This window comes from Eucalyptus grandis, chromosome 7, assembly GCF_016545825.1.
Source record: "Eucalyptus grandis isolate ANBG69807.140 chromosome 7, ASM1654582v1, whole genome shotgun sequence".
Classification (NCBI taxonomy): domain Eukaryota; kingdom Viridiplantae; phylum Streptophyta; class Magnoliopsida; order Myrtales; family Myrtaceae; genus Eucalyptus; species Eucalyptus grandis.
Genome location: NC_052618.1, coordinates 37285421 through 37309118, shown reverse-complemented (window position 1 = coordinate 37309118; position 23698 = coordinate 37285421). Strand labels below are relative to the sequence as shown.

Genomic DNA, 23698 nt, shown 5'->3' with positions numbered 1-23698 from the left:
AAATTAGCAATGCCTTGTAACCATTTGAGTTTTAGATCAATAGAGGACAAAGTGAAAGCCTCTTATTAGATGGGTTCTATTCCTCTTAAGGGGATGATGGTTCGATTAAAATTTGGTAGCTTGAATGAACAATAAAATGGTGGTATGAAAATACTTTGTTAACCTTCCTTCTTATTAGATGGGTTGAAAATGGGTCTTACAGAAATCAATTTAGACCTATATTAAACCCACTTTCAATTGGCCTTTTGAATGTCTAACCACTTTAACTTGATTTTTAAAAATGAGCCAAAAAGTGGGTTCATGATCCAATTTGACACCTCTACCTTGCCTCTACCTTGCCAAACAAGTGGGTTAGATGGGGTTTGAGTGGTTAGAGAGGTAAGAGAATGGATCTTAAATTAATCAATATAATCCATATCGAGCCAATTTTATGTAATACAATTTTTTGACTCACACCCCACTTTTACACTTGGTTCAACTCAAGCTCCAATTTTTAGCAATTCTCCCTTCTAAAAATGAAGAGACCATGCTTGAGAATATATCTATATATGAATGACATAAGCTTCTACTCTCATAAGCACTAAAAGATATGAAAATACAGGCCATCAAGATTTGTAACAATAAAACTATGTCCAACACCATAGACTTCGATAAATGAAGGGACTTGAATGAGTTTTGGATTTGGGCAGGTTATTAGATATCTTTTGTTCAACTTCCTTTTGCCTTATTGACTTGCTCTTTTGATTTTGTTTATTTCATACTCGTTTTGTATGCTTTTCTAGCATTTACCTATTCTGGTCTAAGAAGAACAATGGTCTGGAAGACAAAGACATTCCCAGACTCATCCCTCATCTTCTTGACCTCCATCCTTTGACCTTCAACCTCACACTCCTCCACTAGATCCTTACCAATTGGCCATATAAAATCAAGCTCTCAAAAATTGCCCTCAACTTTGCCTTCACCTTTTTAACTTGATAAAACCTCTAGATCTTCCTCGCACCTTGAACTGTTAGCTTGTATGCCTCGCCTCCAACCGCTAGTGACAACAAGAGTGCGTTGAGCCAATGGCAATCTATAGTGATGGCAATACTTCAAAGCTTCTCCCTCAACTTGTCTTTGGTGGGAAGAGAGAAGCTTTAGTAGCACTCTAGAAGATTGGCTTAAAGCCTACCCAAGAATTCTTTTGTTGACGGATTTCAAAGAGGTCAAGAACTCACAAAAGAAGTTGGTTTTGGAGGAAACTAGGAAGGTTATGTCAACTATGATTCTCTAAAATCAACATTGATGACGCTGCTCTATAAACGTTGAAGAAGGCCTTTATAAGTGTTTTAAAAATAACTATTGAGAGAGAGAGAGAGAGAGAGAGAGAGAGAGAGAGAGAGAGAGAGAGAGAGAGATATATATGAAGAATTTATAAGTGTTTTAAAAATAATATTGAGAGATATATGATGATGATGATGATGATAGTGATGAGGACAATGATGTGACTCACTCAACTATGATTCTTAGGTGCGTTAATATTGGGTTTGAGTGAAATAAATTCTCATTTCTTATTGGTCTTTATTTCTCACAACTTATTTTAACCCAATTCTGAATTTTGAAGGACTCATTTTAAACTTAGCCGACAAATATTAACAGGAAACTCTGACCATCTTACCACCTCTAGTGGTAGGATGATGTTTCATTCCATAGGCTAGGAATAGAGAATGCAATTCCTAGCTCCCCTTAGCTCAATAGCTATTTCTAATTTGTTTGTGGCACACATATGTAAGAGCAAAACCTAAATATGTTTGGTCATCCAAATTCATATTGGTATGTGATAGGATATGGTGGGATTGGAAATCCTCCAAAGATCCTCTAGATTATAAAAAAAAATCCATTGTATATTGGGTTCAACTTAAGATAGAATTGAAAAATTTTAAAAATTCTCCATGGTTTGAAGATTTTTCAAAATCATAAAGAATCTTATTAGTTGAATTTTGTTGAGTTGTCGACTTTTTTGACTGGTTCTATAGTATGTGTCAATTTCACCCTCTAGACCACTTAACCATCTTCCTCTATAGCTTTAGTTAATTGGAAGGCCATTTCCCAAATTCAAACTACTTCTTGAATCTTTACACGATTCACCCTCTCCCCTCGAACCTCAAATCAAGACTTTGTTGTTGTCACTATTCTCACCATCGCTATTGTTAGGAAGCAACACTATCTAGAAAGTCTATCATACCCTGAATCCTATAGGATTGGGAGAGTGATTTAACCATCCTTTCACCCAAAGGATGTGATCTTAAACTATATCTAAAGTCTAACTTCTAAAAGTCTCCATTGACTATGCTCTTGCTCTATTGGCTGCTAACTGAGGGACCTAAAAAGCACGAAAAATGAATGGAATGAATAATTACAGCTCAATGAGTGGTGCATATATTCTAAGCAAATCAAGCACCTACTATATACTTTACAAAATAATATCAAAATTCATTCATCTCAATTTCAGTATATAATACACATACAAGATAAAAATGAGTTGTATCACTTTAACGTAACCATACATATTAGAAAACATTTATTAAATCAATAATATCATAACAAATATTGATAGTCCAGTCATTGATTAGTCTCATAGTTTATTTCATTGATTAATCTCAAATCACATGTCAGTAGAAACTCATACCACATCACACGCCTATAGTATATTCCGTTGACCAATCTTGTGCTTAGATATCAATCATGGTTACACAAAATGCCTCATGGAAATGTGACCAAGTTTTCCCCTTCGCAAGATCTCAACTTATATTGCCAATGGCTGGCCAATAAGGATATCCTAAACTAGTACGCAAACCCACAAAACCCTTAATGAGCTCACAATAACATTGAGTATCAACAAAAACTCATATCAGCATCCTCTAAAGTTCACAAAGTCAAACCTAAATATATATCATAAATTGGTTTCACAAACCAAAAAACATAATCTTTTCGCAACCCGACTTAGCTGCTAGAAACATTTTTCATAAAGCATTTTGAAAATAATTTCCAAACTCTTTTAATAAATCAATTCATAAAGTCATAAATATATGTATATAAATCCTTTCATAATAGTATTTGTAAAAACCTTTCTCAAATCATTTACAAATACTAAAAGTTAGTAATTACTTAGGGCATGTTTGGCAACGTGCCAAATAGTGCATGATTCTGATTTTTTGTTCCTTAATCAGTTTGGGACGAGAATCGTGTTTTTGGTAAAATTTTTGTTCCCGGGGAACAAATTTGTTTCCGGGAATAGATTGGGAAGAGAATTGAGAATATAAAAAATTGTGATTCTCCATCTGAGAATCAAAATAGAAAAAGTCTTCTTCTTCCCTTCCGACATCTTACAATTGCTGTCCACCACCGCCCGCCGCTATCCGTCGCTGTTCGCCGCCGGTCGCCGTCTGCCGTTCCGGCAAGGTCACCGGAGGCTCGCCAGGCCAAGGCGAGGTCAGCGAGCTCGCCGAAGGCAACCCCAACCACCAGCGAGGCTCGGCCTCGCCTGCCCTTGGCGAGGTTGGCCCGGCCACCGGCGGGCCGGGCAAGCCTCGCCGGTGGCCGTGCCGACCTCGCCTAACCGCAGGCGAGGCACGGCCAACAAGGGCCAACCCGCCTGGGCCGCGACGCTCCGATGAACATCGTGGCCTCGTCCGGCTGGCTGGTTCGGCGACCGACCAAATGAAGAAGAAGAAGAAGAAGAAGAAGAAGAAGAAGAAGAAGAAGAAGAAGAAGAATAGGAGAAAAGGGGAAAAAAAGTAAAGGAAAAAGTAAAAAAAAAAAAAAAGTATTTAAAAATTAAAAGAAATTAATTTGGAACATAATCAATTAGCACGTATCAAACGCAATTCTATTCCAGAATAAAAAATTTTGAATAGTTACCAAATGCGTGTTTTTACTCGTAATCGTTCAGGAATGTAATAAAAAATAATCATTTCTAGTCGAATCGCTCTTGGGAACAGAATCGTTATCAAACGCACTCTTAATCTAAATTTTATGTAGTAAATATGTTTTAATAACTCATACGATACTCAAATATTTATCACTTTCAAAACATTAATGTACAAATTTGTAGAAGAGATAGCACCACCTCACCTATGAATGCCCAAACCAAACAACGCGTAATTAAATGAGTTGACTATCTCGTAATCCTAACCGATGTCAAAACTGAGTAAAAAATGAATCGGCTAAATCACACCTAAAAACTAATCAAACGACTCCTGCATGCCAACAAATCGCTCACTCAAAGTGACTATTCAAATCTAAATGAAATGCGGAATTTCACCCAAACCTAAAAGGACATAATCCACAATTTCCATGAAATTCCAAAACTTAACAACTTAAGAATCAATCTTTGCAGCTCGATTTTCACTAAACTTCACATTTGAACCATAACCCCAAAATTACTCCAATTAAAAAAAATAAGGGTGTAAACACTTATCACGTGTTATCATATAAAGTAAATCTAGTTTGGCGAAGTCCCCATGGCGCAAAACACTATTATATTTTTCCCCTTTTCTTTTCTCTTTCTGGCGTGCATCTCTCAACTTCCCATTTTCCTTTTAATAGCTAAGTTCCACTTTTCCCTTCTTTTGTTGACTTCTCAACGCTTTTGCATTTCTTTTTCTTTTTCTTTTTTTGAGTCTTGCCAAAGGCAAATATTACAATTTACCCTCTTTGAAAGAAATTTCATCTTTAAAATTTGCACTTCTTTCAACCATCAACCAAATGAGGGTTTTCACATTTCACTTCTTTCTCAAGCTCCCATCTAAACAATCTTTTTGGGCATTCCCTTGTTCCTAACTTTATGAGCCAATTTAACTTCATTGGCCGCTTTCAATTTCAAATCTCCTTAAACTTTCTTTACAAAACTAGCATTAATGTTTTTAATTCTTCCCTTGAACTCAGTAGTTCTTGCTATGGTAACAACATCCTTTGTCATCTTTGGCACATCAAAGCTTTACTTAATCACAACATTATGACCCTTCGAGCCTATAGTAACTTTCATATCATCCCTAAGGTCTTCCATACCTTAAGAATCGCGAAACGCGTTTCGACTCTAAAAGATACATATATCCTAGTTTATAACAAAGAGTAACACACTATAAACTAACACATCATCACAACATCCTATAAAATCTGCACCCAAACAAATCATAACCTATGCTTTGATACCAAAAGATGTTACAACCCGAATTCTACATACATGGGAGAGTGACATGACATTTTTTTTTACCTGAAGAACATAGCCTCACATTATACCCAAAGTCCAACTTTGAAAAATCCCCATCGATAATGCTTTTGCTCTATTGGCTACTAATTAAGAGACTTGAAAAACACGAAAGATGAATGGAATAAACAACCACAACCTAGTGAAAGTGCATCTCTTTTAAGTAGATCGGGCACCCATTATGCACTTAATAAAACAATATCAAAACTCATTTATCTCAATTTCAATATATGATACATATAAAAAAAAGAGTTATATTGCTTTAATATAACAATATTTGTTAAATCAATAATATCATAATAAATATCAATGATTCAAATCATTGATTAGTCTTAACAATTCACATATCAATGATCTATTTTATTGATTATTCTCAAATCACATGTCAATGGAAACTCATATCACATTATAAGCTAATGGTGCATTTCATTGGCCAATCTTGAGCTTAGATATCAACAATGATTACGCATAATGTCCTGTAACAAGATGACCAAGCTCTCCCCTAGCAAGATCTCCACCTATATAATTGGTGGTTGGTCCACAATGATATCTTAAACTAGTATGCATGCCCACAAGCCCCTCAATAGGCTCATAGCAATATTAAGCACTAATACAAACTTACAACAACATCCTCTAAAATTCACAAAGCCAAAACCAAAATGTATATCATAAATCGATTTCACAAACCAAAACACATAACTTTTTTGGCACTCGGTTTGTCTGTTAAAAATACTTTTTGTAAAGCATTTCTCAAATCTTTACTTACTCATTTCATAAACTAATTCGTAAAGCCGTGTATATATTTGTATCTAAATCCTCTTATAATACTTTTCGTAAAAACCATTCTCAAATCATTCATAAATACTAAAAGATAGTAATTGCTCAATCGAGATTTTATGCAATAAATATGGATTAATAACTCGTACAATGCTCAAATATTTATCACTTTTAAGATATGAGTTTACAATTTTATAGAATAGATAGCATAACTTATTTGGGAATATCTAAGCCAAACAAAACGTAGCTAAATGAGCCGACAATCTTGTAATCCTATCAATTAAATGATAATCAACATCAAAACTAAGTAAACCTCTACCTCAATTATGAATCGGCTAAATTACCCCTAAATGCTAACAAAACAACTCTAATATGCTAACAAATCACTCATTTAAAGCAATTATCCAAACTTAAATGCAATGCAAAACTTGCATGCGAACCCTAAAATTTCGCTTCATCTATAGCATTGTTTCAAATCATTCTCCATCAAACTCCATGACTCTACAAGGACATAATCCACAATTTCCATGAAATTCCAAAGTTTAATAACTCAAGAATTTGACTTCATAGCTTAATTTTCACTAAACTTTGAATTTGAGTTATAACCTTGAAAATTATTATGATTAGACAAACGAGGGGTGTCCACACTTACCGGGCATTTCAATATGAAGTAGATCCGGTTTAAAGAGGTCCCAATGGCATAAAACCTTATTCTCTTTTCCCCCTCTCTTCTTTTCTCTATTTGGTGTTCGTCTCTCAGCCTACCTCCACATTTCTCTTCATTTGTTAACTTTTCAACACTTTTCTTTTTCTTTCTTTTTTCGGTCCCATCGACCATAGTTGTATCTCATGGCTTAACAAGCAACCTCCGAAGTTGGTCATCTACATGAGTTTCGAGAGCATCATGATCCTTAACAGATACAACTTAATGAAGTTCTAATACAACATCGAGAGTAGTGGGAGGTGATTCCTATAAGTTGGGTGGCTAGACTCCATCATAAAAGGGCAGTGGTATCATTTCAAGGAGTTAGGGGACGCAACCATAGAGAGGAGGTGCATCGTGGGATGAACCCCATAGTAAGAGATTTTGTACTACGATGCCTTTGCGGCATACTTGATGCACAAGGGGTGGAACTCAACGCTTGAGAGCATGGTAGACAAAAAGCCGATGGTGTGCTAGCTGTTCTTTGCTAACCAGTAGGTGGCAGCCTCATTCATGAATCACGCATGGAAGGTCGAGACGCATGAGATTAAAGGGTAGTTGAGAGGATGATCCATGTAAACCTCATGACGATTGTCTTGAGACTCCTTTCCACCCTTAATTGTCAAAATACGATCTTATCATCGATGACAATCGGTAATGGTTGGAAGCAACAATGATTGTTTGGTTATCAGAAATGATGATGATTGGATTTTGTGGCGGTGGTACTCACGTGATGCGGCGAATTTGTTAGGTTATATTTTAATTTTTTTTATCTAGTCCAAAAATATCTCACCACTTGTCCCCAATTTCTTATCCTAGTATTTTGATCTCGATATATTTAGGATTATCTAGTCTGGAGGACGTTGCCAAATACCAAATACGATCCAAACTATTAAACGCAACGAAACAAACTAAGTAAACCATCATCATTTGAGGCAAAGACCATTAGTCTAGATCCAAACCTCCATGTCCACAAGAAACGCATCCCCTTTCATGTGTTATCTATCTCATAGGTCTTGTCCATTAAAAAATCGATTTATTTCTTTGAAATTGTACTATTTTATGAAGTTAATAATTTAATAAATTTTGAGGCTTGACACAAAATCTCATACCAAAGTTTAGCATTTTGGGTGATTTATTTTATTAAAAAAAAAACATAATTTCCCAATCAAATGATTGAGAAACCATTTAATTAGGTGAGAATTGTATCCAATAGGAAACCTCATCTTAGGAAACCTACTCTAATTAGGAAACCTTTTAATTATGAAACCTATTAAAAATAGAAAAGTTTCCTTTTTTTAGGGTTAAACTTGAGATATTTTGAACAAGTTCTAGGGTGGATCGGTTCAACACGATTTCTCTAACACTACTCGAGTTATGGGCCAACTAGGAAATATTAATTGTCATACACCACACCAATTCTCTAATATGAGATTTCTCTAACACGATTTGCATGTGCATCTTGATAGTTTCTCAATGTTAAATTTGCTCCCCCTTAATCCATGTTTCTATCTATATTAAGATATCTCAACATGAATAGATTAAGGGTCACTAATCTTTCATCGACTCTGATACCATTTGTTGGAAGTGCAAGCAAAAGCCCATACCTTTTGTCTCACAGGATCATTAAGAGGGAGTTCAAGTCCGAACTTGTTAATTTATTTAGTTAAACCCACATTTAGTCAAAAGTTTAAACCAATGAGATATGTGCCAATTAGGATATATTAACCATTTTACACCACCAATTCTCTAATGAAAGATTTATCTAATGGCTCACACATGCATCCTAACAAGTAGTCATTATTTTTATGACATTCTCCTATGCATCTAAAGGAAATGATAGATAATAGCCTTAGTTAGCTCGTCACACTAACTTGACCCATTCCTTTCTAATATTGTTAAGATGGAGTTCTAAGTAACAGATGCCTCTGGATGTGGGTTTAGCTTCTAAGGCTATTAGATGAAAAAAAAATTATCATTTATGATGTGACAGTGCAAGAGCTTGGCCATGTCATAAAATGTTGAAAGTAGGTATACTGTATCCATTGATTAGGCAATTTTTACCTTTACACCCCCTTGACCAGGACTCCCTAGTAACGGAACCTATTGCCTTGAAAAAAAAATTATGACTAAAAATGAAACTCAAGCCTTAGAGTCTAAAAAGAAAACCCCTATCACCCGATAAGATGATATTTAACAAATAGTGCATCATTTTTCAAACTTTTTTCATCTTTCTTGATTCCCTTGACAAGTTGAAAGGTGGATAAAGTTGGGGAGCACTAGTCTACACATTAAGACTTGAAATCACGCATGGTCTTCCTTCATCCATGATGCCTAAGGTGCCTGAGCATGGCGTAAGGATGGCTTTGATTTGGTATTCAAGAACTATATCCCTAAAATGACCATGAAATGGTCTTGGGGTTGTATTTCCATCATCTAGTTTTGGCTCAATCCGGAAAAATCAAAGCTTTTATGGATGCTTTAGGTAAACTAAATCGAACAAAACTCCAATTGGCTGAAGAAGAGATCACAAGAAAGAGTTTATTCACTTTTTCTCTATACTCGCTACGTAGTTGAATTTAGTCTCATATATATTCTTGTTAAGTAATAAAGAGTTTATTCACTTTTTTTCTATACTCGCTACGTAAACCCCACTATTTGAATTTAGTCTTGTATATATTCCTGTCAAGGAAGGGTCTCTTAGGTCGTTTATTAGCATAAGAAGGCAGTTCAAATGATTTTGAAAAGATCTCCCTCCAAATAGCATAGGTAATGATGCTAGTACCAATTACAGATGAGGCAGTCTAACCGGTTTAGTAAGCCAACACAAGGTGGCAATTATATCAAGAGAGGGAGGCACTTCAAAGAAGTAATCCTTATCTTTATTCTTGATAATCTCGCACCTTACTTATGCACAGACCAATCCGTAGAAATTTCAAATGGACTTCCCCTATGCAAATTTGAAGGCTCCACTTTTACAAATTAAAGATTTTGTTATTGAAATCTACACCCCCCCCCAACAATGACATCAACTACTTGTAGGCCTCTGCCACCTTTTGATATGCGATCACAACATGGTTGTAAGACCTAAACCTCTTATTTACATAGTCGGTTTCTAGCCAAACACAGAAGTGATGGCAAAGCACAAACAAGGGCCAAGATAAAAGGAAACCCAAAGGTTGTCCGCTTTCAAACTGTATAAATTGAGGGGAATCCTTAAAGAAGATGAGGCTAGGAACAATTCCGTACCTATGCCCAAAGTCACCCATTAGTGGGTTGTTTCCTTATTAAGGAGTAACCTGATGCGATGGCCTAGAAAAAAAAAATGATATGTTAAATGCACTAAAACTTCTTGTTGAGTGCATAGTTATTGCCCTTCTAAGTTCTATGTTGAGCTGGTCCATATGAAAGAGAATTGGGAAGAAAGATTGGAGAGTATAAAACCAAAGGACTACTTCTTGTTAGAATCTTTCGTTGTATGCCCTATGAAGTTTGCACGAATATGTTTCCCTTTGTGTTTGAACAAGAGGAACTACAAACAACTCTTTGCCTTTTTGCTTCGAAGAAAGAGATGGGGAGAACCATTTGTTGGAGCACCACCCAAAAGGCTTAGGAATGATTCACTTGCCTATTTGCTAGTTGGATTCATTCTTTCATAAGGTAATTATATATGCAAGTTTAGCTCGCAAGTAGTTGTGGAACGTGTTCTCCGATATTTGCTCTTGTGTAATATCGGTCAATATATAGAACAATCTATTAGACTAGCCCTAGCGGCAAAAGCAAGTTAGTTGGGAGTGCTTAGCGATGCAATTAATCATTGAAGGAAGAACACATAACTAAAGCACTCCAACCAAAGGGGCTATAAGCTTTTGGGTGATGTTATACGCTTTCACATAATGCTGTCTATTAGACTAGCCCTAGCGGCAAAAGCAAGTCAGTTGGGAGTGCTTAGCGATGCAATTAATCATTGAAGGAAGAACACATAACTAAAGCACTCCAACCAAAGGGGCTATAAGCTTTTGGGTGATGTTATACGCTTTCACATAATGCTGTGTTAATGAATGAGTTTCATCTTAGGAGTCAGTTTATTTGCATACTCTTTAAGATCAATTCTATGGCAAGTCGATGATCGATTAAGCTAGTTCTGCTCTCCTGCTAACCCTGTTCTTTCTAGCATGCACAAGCTTGCTAATGGTATGGAACGGGAACATTAAAGGCATGGTTTGTAAGAAGAATAGACAGACCATCCAATTTGCTCATCATGACAAGGTTAGTATATTTTTGTACAAAAATATAGGGATAAATACACAAAAAATTCTAAAACATGTCGGGAAAAGTCCAATTGAGTTATAAAACTTTTAAAAAGTACAATTAAATCATAAAACTTGTCAAATTAATATAATTGAATTTCTTTGTTAACTTTGTTTAATTTAATTAATGGAAATTGCTGACATGAAACACATGCAACAACGTGGTTTTTTTTTTCTTTTTCTTTTTTGTTTATCATTTCTATGCACGCTCCCCATTATTACAGTTCACCTTCTTCTCAACACAATGTGGGGTTGAGCTTGACGCTGTAAAGGAGATTAAGCCTAAATTAGGGTCGAGCTCGACTTGTGGTGGAGCTCGACCTCTAGATCTAAGTTTGAGCTATTTGCCATAAGCAAAGCTTGATGCTCAAATTTGTGGTCGACTTTGAACTCGCAAGTGGATTTCGGCGTAGATGGCGTTGGGATCAAGCTCTAGGGCTCAAGCTTGAAGCCGTTGCAAAGCTAGTGGTTATGGTCGCATGCTTCAAGCTCAAGCAGCGTGGCTATAGGAAGCTTCAACCTCAAATGGCCATGGACACGAGCTTTGAAGCTAGAATCTTTGGAGTTGTTTGAGGTGGTTCATTTGAGCTCCTGTAGAATTTCGTTCATTGGGTTTAGTTCCAGAGTAAGGCATTCACACACACGTGGGCATGCACGCACGCACGTGCATGCACACAAGCATGTGCATATTTAGATAGAAGGACACTAGAAATGTCAAAACTTATGTACAATGCTCACTTTAGTGTCAAAAAAAATTTTCGAATCATTTAAGTGCTATTGAAAAAAACAAATATTTAAGCATCAACTTCAATATGGTTGCCGGAAATCTAACGTGATAATTTTTTTTTTTTATCAATTTTTGTGACCCACGGGGCTTGTTGGCATGCCTAATCAGCATTAGTAGGCCTAAAACACATCGTTTATATATTTGTCTTTGTTGAGGTGGAATATAAAATTAAAAAAAAAAAAAAAAAAAAGCTGATTTATCTCTTCTTCCTCCTTTATCACATCGCACTACTCGTCTCGCCACCATCTCCATCATTTTTTGTGGTTAGCTCCATCATTGTTCATCCAAATTTGACCGCATGCTGAGCTCTATCCACAGATCTCGTGGGCGGCTCCGTTGTTACCTACCCCCTCTGGCGTTGCGCTGGTCTCATGCATGGTTGCAAGCCTAGCTCGTCTATTGCTCGCAAAGTGATGATCAATCACCAAAGCTTGCGAATCATCTCGCAAGTCCTTAATGAGATTTCTTCTTTGTCCACACTGGTTGCGGGAGAACATAGGGAATGCTCTGTTTTGCCCCTAATTTCCGACCCCAAAGATTCAAAGTAGCTTGTTCGCATTTAAAGTTTCATCACCATCACCCACTCTCACGGACGACACTTTTTAGATCCTTCACGTGTAGCTTGACCGGTAAGTGCAATCGAGAACCCTCCTTATCAAGATAATTTCATTCCTTTCTTTGCTACCCTATTCTAGAGAAGTGTGAGACCAAACTTCACAAAATCCATGTGTAAATCACTGAAAATCTGAGTTGTTAGTTGATGATTGGTGATGACATTATTGTTCTAACTATTGATTTTAGACGGAAAAACATTTCAATTTCATGACTAGATCTGGTAATTTCTTTGTACACAGGTTATTTGTCGAAATGTCTCCATCAAGTTGTGAAGCGTATTTGAGAGAGTTGCTTAAATTGGTTGGTTGAAGTGTTCATCATATGTTCAAATCACAATAGAAACCTTAGATTCATTTGCATCGCTTTTATTTTGTGAGACTTGAATATGAAATCCAGAATAACACAGAAAAATAGACATAAGGGAAGATGACAATGGATTGTGAGTTCAAACGGCAAAAGAAAAATTAGAGGAATAGATTTTAGGGAAGACGGCCAGAGCTTGAACGAGACCATGGGCGAATGGGGGAGAGAGAGAGTGGGTGAGCGATAGAGTCAACACGGAGAAAGTCGGTTTAAGCCCGTTTAACATTTATCCCCCAAATTGACAAATTAAGGCTAAATTAGGGCATTAAGCAAATTGAATACCATAATCATTTTCTTCTTCACGCTGCAACCCATGACGAGATTGTACTTATTGATGCCTTCGATCGTTAGCTCCAATTCGTGAAGAAAATTAATTCTCTCTGAAAGCTCCAGGCTATCAAGCTCACTGGGGACAATCCCGATCTCACGAAGGAACTCATAAATCCTAGCGTAATTCTTCACACTCTCGTTCTTCATCTTCACCAAGCCATTGGAAAAATATTGTTTCGAATGAATAGAGCAATCAAGTCGGATTTTGAGATGTGATATCACTTAATTTAAAGGTTTATTTGTCCTAAAATGTTACTAATAACCATGGCAAATATCCTCTATGATACAACAAAATCTCAAACAAGAATACTAAATAGCAATTCTAATATTTCTCCAGAATTTTTTTAGAAAACAATTGAAAATATAGCTATAATTTTGAAAAGAAGACTTGAAAACTTGTTCATGCCAAAAAAACTGGATATAAAAAAACAGGATATATATATATAGACAACTCTTTGTGAAAAGTTGTAAAGTGAACAAAATGTATTCATTTGAAAGAAGTAGCAAAATAAACAGAGGTGTTCCTTTAGAAGTTGTAAAATAAACAAATGTAATCATTTGGGAAAGATTACAAACTAAATAAGTATAATTTCTAAAAGTTGTCTTGAAAAGACATATAAAAATTCGGAATAATAAAATAATAATTTTTTTAATAAATAAAATTCCGATTTTTTATAATTTCCAAAAATACTATAAACAAAAAAAAAAAAAAAAACAACCTTTCAACTACTAAAGGTCAATAAAATAATTGTACGAAATAAAATAAAAATAAAGGGATTAGTGCTAATTGAACCATGAAAACGTAAGCATGCCCAAGTGCTAAGTATACCTAATAATCATGCCAAAATCACACACTCGCACGCCCAAGTGCTAAGTTCCAAAATCACCCCCTCGCACATGGATATTATGATGTCTAGTCCACATCTCAACATTTTCTTTGAACGCTAGAAAAAGGCTTATACTTACAAATTGACCCATCTTCTTCAAACTTTCTTACGTGGGACAAGGAAAAATGCATTTTGTTTGTCTTAACAAACAACCAACACGAGCTATACAGGGACAAAGAGGAGTCCCTGCTCATTCGACCAGTCGAACCCTATTTGGCCTCTCCGTGGTTGCATTGTTTGGCTTGGAGGATGAATTCACTCGAAGACAAAGGTTGCAAACCACGAGATTCACAACATTTAGCGGTCGTAGCATCTTCACAGCATCTTCACAAAGCGAGGTTCAATCACCATGATGGCTTGAATGAGAGAGGAAGAGAGAGCAAATGAGAACACAGGGAAAGAGAGAGAGAGAGAGACAACGCTAGAGCTAGTTTTATGATTAACGTCACCTCATCGTTGATATGGACTTTCTTTTCTCTTTTAATTTATGAAAGAGCCACCTAGACATTAACATATACTTTAAAAAAACATGCAATTATTTTGTACGGGATTTTTTTGTTAAAAATACTAAAGGATTGTTTTTTCTTCAATTTAATATTGAAGTAATCATACTAAAACTTTTGGTATTAAATTGCGCACCATACACAACTTTTGTTATTTTTAGTCTACTTCTACCTCATACATTTATATATGTTATTGAGTATCACTACAAATAGTGTCTCTCATTTTTTACGTCAAGAATCCATGGGTTTGAGTGGAGGGCATTTTCTGGAATATCTATTTATTTATTTATTTTTGATAGAACGGGCGCTCATTTAAGTGAAGAAGAAGAAGACGATAATGGGATGTCGGTGAAGATGACGATGGAAAGATACGAGGATCAACGAGAAGAAAGGAGAAGAAAATTTATCCCATTTTTCCTTCTTCTTTTTTTCATGTGACTAAGATGGTGATGGGAAAGGACGAGGATAACAAGAAGGAGAAATAGATTTTTATATCCTTTTCTTTAAAAGCTTTTAAAGTGCTAAAGATGATGACGGGAAAGAGACGAAAATAATGCAAAGAAGAATAAGAAGCAATTATTCTTTTATCCCCTTGATCCTTTTCAAATGTATAAATTTTTTGTTCTGATGTGGCACTCAGTGGGTGTCACATGTCAAAAAAATAATAAAATTAGCCATAGTATTTTTTCACTAGTTAAATTGACGGGTTAACGGAATAATTTAATTATACTAATTTGATAAATTTTAAAATTCAAATGCACTTTTTAAAAATTTTATGACTTAATTGAATTTTCGCGATAAATTATAAGATTTCCGATCACTTATCTCAAAGTATACTAGAAAGAAAGAGGAAGCCCAGGATTAACCATACTCTATATTTGCCAAAAAAAAAAAAAAAGAGAGTATATTTATTTTCCAATCAGTGTTTAAGATGCATCATTACCCCTAGTGAACTCACTGTGATCTTGGAGTTTATCCGCCCAAAGGTGACAACTCTTTTTGACACACAAATTCTCAGGAAGACAAAATCTCAAGAAGACAAACAGTTGTACTCAACATACCCTGTTTCGAAAAGATCAATCTCGAAAGCCAATTCCAATTAGATTTGACCCTGACGTCTGAAGAGAAAAATTCCGCTTGTTGCAATGATGGACTTCAACTTCACCAACGAATAAGAGATTGCAAGGGGCAACGAATCAAGAAAAAGACCACTTTGATGGATGATTTCAAAACAACGTTAGCAACCCTCAATATAGGAAACATAAATCTAGTAATTTATTCACATGGAGAAAAGAGGAAGGAAAGAACAGCTGGAGAGTATTGATTGAACGATAGTTGATGGCAGATTTTATTTTATATTTCCCTAAAATTGTGCAATCATAAAGTGCTCGCAAACACTATTCCCGAACACAAATTATGCCAAAGTTGCTTTACAATGGATTTCACAAATATTGTTCATCAAACACTCGTCCCTAAGCACTGCCATATGATTTTATCGATAAAATTAATCCACTTTGCAAAAAATAAGGCACATGTAATATGTATTTATCCCCCCTCCCTTGACCAATTCCATCAACCGTTAGGGAGCTAGAGTGTGACTCAATTGTATTAAATTCACAAGACAATTGGAAGATCAGCTTTCTTAGCTAAGCACGTACAATCGAGCAAGACACGGTCAATATATCATAAACATTGGCTCTAGGAATCGACATCCTCTCTGCAATTTCTCTAGTCAACGGTTGAAATTGAAACTTCATGTTCGATTTACTACTAAAATATTGACTCATATAATATACCATCGTAAGGATTATGCTTTTTTAAGCATGAATTTTAACTTTATCTATGGAATATTACTATTATCCAATTTGGTGAATCAAGATGCTGTTCGGCATCAAGCTTGAGTCACTCTCATTTGCTATTAAAATTATTGTACGCAGCGAGAATAAGTCAAAAGTGTCATCAGCGTCACTTTTTAATTTCCCAAAATATCCTTATATACATATAATGCCCATCATTATAACCACCGACTTTGTTCATATTTAATGCATAACCCTCTTAATTTAGATTATAAATAAATGTTCGATGTAAGTTTTTGAAAGAATAGCAAACCGTTTCTCGTTCTAGATTAGAATTCATATAGTTAAAAGATAATAATATTACATTCAATTAAAGTCATTAATCTTATCAATAATTCACTATGACATAGCATGATAAATGAAAAATAATTGTTCATATTTAATGCATAACCCTCTTAATTTAGATTATAAATAAATGTTTTTTCTTTTTGGTACTGGAGATTATAAATAAATGCATAAAAAAACTCCCGTTCTAGATTAGAATTCATATAGTTAAAAGATAATAATATTACATTAATTAAAGTTATTGATCTTATCATTAATTTACGATCATATTTTTCCCGAAATGCATTTTAAACCACCATACTAGAATTTATGAATTCATAGTTGATGTGGATGCATAAAATTGATAACTATGACCATGATCATCATGCAAACCTATTTCTACTATAAATTACGACTAAACATATATGTATCCACCAAGAAATTACAGGGTCATGTACAAACTCATAAGTCTGATGATCTTAAGATTCATGAGGGTGAAGCATCCAATCTAAGAGCTAACAAGAGTACCACGACGGAGGTTGTGGCTAGCGCCAACCTTGACAGTATCGTCTACCACCGATGCCAGCCCCATCACTTCCCCTTCTCTTCTTTTACCACATCCTATATATCGTTTTCCTTTTATCTCTAATATATTTTTTCCGTGTGAATTTTCAAACATTTAACTCTATTTTAAAAAAATTCACTCATGAAAAATGTCACATCACATGTCATGTTAGCACTATTTGCGACCTAAAACTGTTGGGACGAAAATTAGAGCGGTAGCCAATTTCGTCCCTCGAGTGAGATTATAAGCTTTCTTCTATACATTCCAAAAGTGAGGCTAATTTTGTCCTCATGAGTAGGTGATTTTTCTATCGTTATTTGCCGCTCTTCCTACGAAACTAAGAGCAACCAAATGATTGAAAGAAAATGAAATTTTAGAAAAAAAAATGAAATCAATGCCCAAAAACAGCAATTTCCTACCACAAAAAATAGAAACCGCGCTCCCCCCATAAAAATCTGCCACGCCCGCGCCAGCCAATCTCTCAATCCCTCTCTCCCCCTCCCAACCCATATCCACCCTCGATCGCGACCCCGGTCCCCGAATTCTCCACCGATCCGACGGCTCTGGCTGCGATCCCCACCGTGCGCCCGCCCGCACCCGATCGCTCCCCCGCCCCACCCATTTCAATCCCACACAATACAACCAACGCGGCCTTTCACTTCACTCCACCGAAAAAAAATCAATCCGAGAAAATGGCTGCCACCACCCTCTCCGTCCGGCCGAACCGGCTCTCCCCGGCTCGCCCCTCCCCAAGCCGCCGGCCCACCACCTCCCCACGCCCTCCGGCCCGCCGGCGGCCGCGCCGAGCCGTGGCGCGGCGGCGTCGGCGGCTCCCCCCGCCGACCACCCCCGTGACCCCGCCGCCGATGACGCAGCAGCAGCTGCCGCAGCAGCGGAGGGCCGGGGCTCTGCTGGCGGCGCAGGCCGGCAGGAGGGCGGACGACTCGGCCCCGTTCGAGATGTCGGTGGAGAGCGCGCTGAAGCTGCTCGGCGTCCCGGACACGGCGTCGTTCGACGAGATTCTCCGGGCGAAGAACGCGATCGTCGCCTCGTGCAAGGACGACAAGGAGGCCATCGCGCAGGTGAGGGTGTCTTCGCCTCGCGCTCCGCGACTCGAATTTTGCTTCCTTTTGCGTTTCGTTCGGTGCATGTTGAGGTGGGAGATGGGGAACTTTCCAGAGGAATGCGTTGCGGCCGTGATTCTCTCGCGTTCTTTGTCTTTTCTTGAAACTAAATTTAGTTCTGGAAGTGGGTTTTCTGCTAATTTTGTGGTTGAGATAGCATGATTGTTGGGTCTTAGTACGTATAGCGAATAGAGTTTCTTCATGAAATTGTTGCCGATTTTCGGAAATGTCCAATTGAATATGTTGAGTCCGGCATCAGCAAAATCAGCTGTGCCGGAATTTTTGTGGCTAAAATACCCATTGGGTTGTTTTCCCTTTGAATTTTGGATTGAGTGATTTGCTCTTTCTTAATGCATCAGAAGCTTTTTCCCCGTATGATTCAGTAAATGAGCAGGGTGTTCTTGCGTGCTTTTCTGATTATGATGTGAATACCATTGTTCAAACCTTTGATTTCCTGAATTGATGAATTTTGCTGAGAAGGTAGAAAACAACAAGAGTACTTGACTGAATTGTGGGGATAACTACTTATCAGGGATTGGCAGGTGCATAGAAATGTGCCGTGAGCATTATTTTTTTCCCTTTATGTGCCATCGTGCGGATTATTTTATGTGCAACTGCTTTTGCTCAATTGAGTATATAGAAATGAGATTGGGCGGGCGATTTTTGTGCTCTGTTGTCATGTGGGATTGCTTCAGATGATTGATAGGTGATGGGATGAGATGATGCTCTAGTCAATCCTGCTGGTCTCCTACTGTGAGGTCCTTGTTTTCTTTACTCCTTTAGGATCTTTCCTTTTCGGATACAAATAATTTTGAGAAAGCATTAGGAGGCATAGTTTCTTTGTGGAATCATTTTTAGTGCAGTATCCTGATAGGGCCTTAATATGCACTTTTCTGGTGGTCCTTCTCTTTCATTCACTTTCAAATTTGTTGCATTTGCTGCCACATTTTTTTATTCTCCTGATTTTGGATGATTAGAGGAGAATGTGGATGTGGAGATTTTTATTTCTGTCCAAAAAGGAGGCAAAAATGTGGTAGTCATCATGGGCTTACCACCTTATTAATGGCCTTGTGCCTCTTTGGATGGGCCGCAAGCTAGTGGTTATGTTCTTGCTCATTTTTGTTTTTTTAATATAAGAGCATTATATTGGTGATGCATGCATTTTTTCTTCTAAATCTTTCATTCTTTCTATAGTATGGATGTATGGTGTCCATTTATTTGGGTGTACACTTACGTGCATATTATGATAGAGATATTCATATTCCTGGATACACAATACATGCCTACGTAAGCTGGGGAATTTCCTCAAATTGGTTTGTCTAGTGGTGTGCCCTGACACTTGTAGAAAATAGCTGGGGTTGCCTTGTGACAATATATTTGGTAGAGAAATTGCTAGTAATATTTTTAAACTTGTGGTCAGTGTTGTTGTTCAGTTTAATTTCTATGATAAAACTACTGAAAGATCTCTTACTTTTTCATGTTAGATGTTACCCTGTGAGTGGCCCCAAGTGAATGCTTCAAAGTGAAACTCGACCCTAATTACGATTTAGATAAGCTTATTTTGCATACTAGTTTCTGAATAAATGGTTTATGTCTTTCTGATGTTGTGACACAACCATGATGTGGGTGAACTATGATTATCACATCTGACTGTCAGCTGAAAATATTTATGTAATGCAAGAGGACTTCAGCTTGATTCTGTTGCTTGTTCTTTTTAATGATGTAAGAAAGCAGATATCAAATTTAATAAGTGATCTAAAAAGATAAAATCTCTTTTCTCAGAACATTTCAGGAAACAAAAGTTTACAACTTTGAAGAAATGAATATCATTCTTGTGGAATATCATTCCCTAGGTGTTCAAATTTAGGAATGTATCATAATCTATCCGTTTCTCTTATTGTTCAGAAATTTTCCTTGGTCCTGTGATAAGTGATACCTGTGATACATTATCTTTATAGAATCAGTGATAACCCAAAGTCTCGACCTTTTAATGGATCTTAAATATGATGTTGAAACCACACGTTGCTTTGTTTGGTTCATTCTTTTGGAAATTATGCTAACGCAGAAATACTTTTGCCTAGTTCAAATTTGCATGTTCTGCAGTAGAGTATGCGTCTGTTAATCTGATTGGGTTTCTCAGTGTTTGTTAATGGCCTGATGATCTCATCAAATGTTGTCCCAATCAACTGATTTCCACTTTCAGCTAACGTACTTGGTGGATATTTCATCTTTGCGAATATTGAAAAAGATTAGATGGTGGATTTAGGCAGGTAATTGATGGACATTTTCTGTGGATAAATTTTTTATAGGTTGAGGCTGCATATGATATGTTGCTCATGCGAAGTTTAACTCAGCGGAGAGCTGGAAAAGTTGTGAGCAGTAGCATTCGCTATGCTGATGTTAAACCAGTCGGTACTTCTACCATTGGTTCGATGCCTCAATGGTTGCAAACTACTGTCAAGAATACGCCCTTGTCTGTTGAAGCACCATCAACTCGAGACTTGGGCCTACAAATTGGTGTATATGGTGCATTGATTGTTTTAACGTATGTCAATGGAGCTTCCACACCATCTGTAGCACCTTATGCGGGGGCTGATGTTCCTGGGTTGATCCTTGCATCTAGCTTCGGAGCTTCCTTGTACTTTATGACCAAAAAGAATCTCAAGCTAGGTAGGATTTTCTCTTAGAGATATAGCCCTCTCTTAATAGGATCCAACTTCATGTCATTCAAGCCAAGTGAACGAGTTTCATTGGCCTTGTGTGCTTTTGCAGGTAAGGCGACTATAATAACCATAGGAGGGCTTCTGGCTGGAGCTGTCGTGGGTTCAGCAGTAGAGAGCTGGTTACAGGTGGACATTGTCCCCTTTCTTGGAATTCATTCTCCTGCTGCCGTAATTAGCGAATTCATCCTATTTTCTCAGCTCTTTGCTTCCTTGTATCTTAGGTAGGGTTGGGAGATGATTGCCACATTTAAGTCGAACCTGAAACCTGTAACTATTCATTGCATGATCATGCCCGACCTCCTTTAGGATGCATTTCATTGCACATTGTACAAAATCCACTATACAAAGAAGTGAAGCTTGAATTGCTTTTGCATTCTGTTCAGTGACGTAACAGACATCTACTGCTAAAGACATTGTTACCTCTTAGCAGTTTTGCCTGTGTTTGAGAGCTTATCCTTTATAAGCTTTAGCAAAGTTGTTTCTGTTTATTTTGTCTCGAACAGTTTTTAGGACAGGAGCATTTTGATTTGTGTCGGATCTCAAACTTTGTGTAATGTTATGCACCAGAGTACATGCTATGAGCTTCATCATGTGCGCATGCGTAACTCTGGCAAGTTGTCTCGCGGTAAAACCATACCGCTGGTATTATTTTGTAGTTTCTCCTCACAAACCTGCTGCTTGGGAGCAACTTATTTTCGTCAATCTGTAATGCAGAAATTGGAAGGATGCTTTTTGAGCGTTTCCTTCCAGGTTTAGGCCTTCTATAACAAATGAAGACTTTAGTCTAACATATATTGAGGATTTCTTCTTAGTTTTGATGAAGTCGAATGCATTTATCTGGCTTTTTCGGGAGTACTTTTCTTCCCTCTCCCTTGGAATCTAACTCCTCTCTCTGTGCTTGCAAATATGCAAAGCTTTTGAGTACGCCAAGCGAGGTGATTTTGGGCATCTTAGGCATGTTCACTATTCAAGAGCTTTTCTTGAGCGAGCATGGCGGATTCGTGAGTCTCAAGCATTGGCCGTACTTGTTGATCTTGATCTAACAGCTGCTTATCTCAAGCATTGGCCATACTTGTTGATCTTGATCTAATAGCTGCTGAGGCCGGACCGCCGGCGTTTGCTCGTAATTATCGTTGTGCAAGGAGAAATTCATTTCCGGACCCATGTCAATTTGAGGGACTCGGATGATCTTCACACCGAGTCTCGCCCGATTTGATAGGATATAAGATGGTGTTTGAATCAATTAGATGTTGGGTCTAAAGGAATTACTCCGACGGAAAGCAATTCTTGTGTTGGACCTGCTACAATTTTGACCCAAGACAAGTACAAAAAAAAATTCTAAATCTTAGTATCAATTCAATTTTAAACATTTAAATTGGATTAATTTATAATGGTACCAATTAAACACATCATGTCAATTTAGATTGGAAATTACTAACTAAGACATCCGTTATCCTACATGTGATATGGTCAGTGATAACATACACATTTTTAATAATATTATAATATTTTTTGAATTTTTTGAATTTTTAAAATAATCTTTTGATTTTTTTTCCTTTTCCTTTTCCTTTTCTTTTTGCTAGTGGCCATCGCTAGTCGCCAACCATTGGCTACAACCACGGCCGAAAAGTGTTGGCCTCACTTCAGTCGCCCTCATTAGCCCTAGGCGATGGTTGGTCGTGTCTAGCTATGCTTGGGCGAGGGTAAGCATCAGCAGTCCACACGTGGCCAAGCGAGCCCCCCCTCACCAGATTAGGAGAGGTTGACCCTGCCCAGGTTAGGGCGACCTCATTGCACCTTGTCAGGCCTCGCCTAGGTGAGGGCAAGGCCTAGCAAGTAGGGGTGTTGAAAACCGAACCGAGAAGTTTGTTTGTTTTTTTTTTCCCAATTTGGCTCTCATTAAAAATCGAAACTTTTTTCTTTTTCTTTCTTTTTATTCTTCTCCTTCGTTGGTCGGTCGCCGGCCACAGTGGCGGCCGGTGACCGATCATAGGTGAGTGGGAGCCTCGCTACAAGCTGGCAAGCTCAAGCTTCGTTGGCCTGTGGTGAGGTCGAGCTCGCTCGATGTTGGCAAACACGAGCACCACCAAATTCGGCTACCAAGGCGGGGCTTGAGCCGCGCCGGAGGTTGCCAGACGTTGGCGAGGCTTTGGTGACCTTTGATGAGGCTTAAGCCTTGCTTAGCTCTCCGGAGGCTTTGGTGACCTTTGATGAGGCTCAAGCCTTGCCTAGCTCTTCGGATCTAGCGAGTTCGAGCTCGCCAACGTCAGGCGAGCTCAGCCTCGTTGGCTTGTGGCAAGGCTCCAGCTTACCTCTAGCCGGTCGCTAGCCATCATTGTGACCGACCGGCTAATGAAGAAGAAAGAGAAAACGAAAGAAAAGAAAATAATAAAAAATTAAAAAATTGATTTTTTTAATATTATTCAAAGGGGTGCAAGAAAAAAAAACTAATGTAAAAACCAAAAAATTGAATCAAACCAGGATTTCATTTTGGTTCAATAAATTTCCTTATCAGTTTAGTTCAGTTCGGGTTTTCAGAAAAATTGAATCAAATCAAACCATTTACACCCCTACTAGCAAGTCTTGCTTGAGCAATGGCGAGGTGTGGCGAGCCTCGCCCTTGCCTAGGCAAGGCTCAAGGCC

General features: G+C 37.5%; 1 protein-coding gene across 1 annotated transcript; it reads left to right on the top strand.

Moving 5' to 3' along the window:
* The first annotated feature begins 17863 nt into the window (after window positions 1–17863).
* On the top strand, window positions 17864–21642 carry LOC104453436 (protein CHAPERONE-LIKE PROTEIN OF POR1, chloroplastic). The gene is made up of 3 exons (XM_010067989.3): window positions 17864–18290; window positions 20642–21002; window positions 21105–21642. The coding sequence occupies exons 1-3, from the start codon at window positions 17901–17903 to the stop codon at window positions 21278–21280; spliced, it is 927 nt and encodes a 308-aa protein (XP_010066291.2). The 5' UTR covers window positions 17864–17900; the 3' UTR covers window positions 21281–21642.
* Window positions 21643–23698: the final 2056 nt, after the last annotated feature.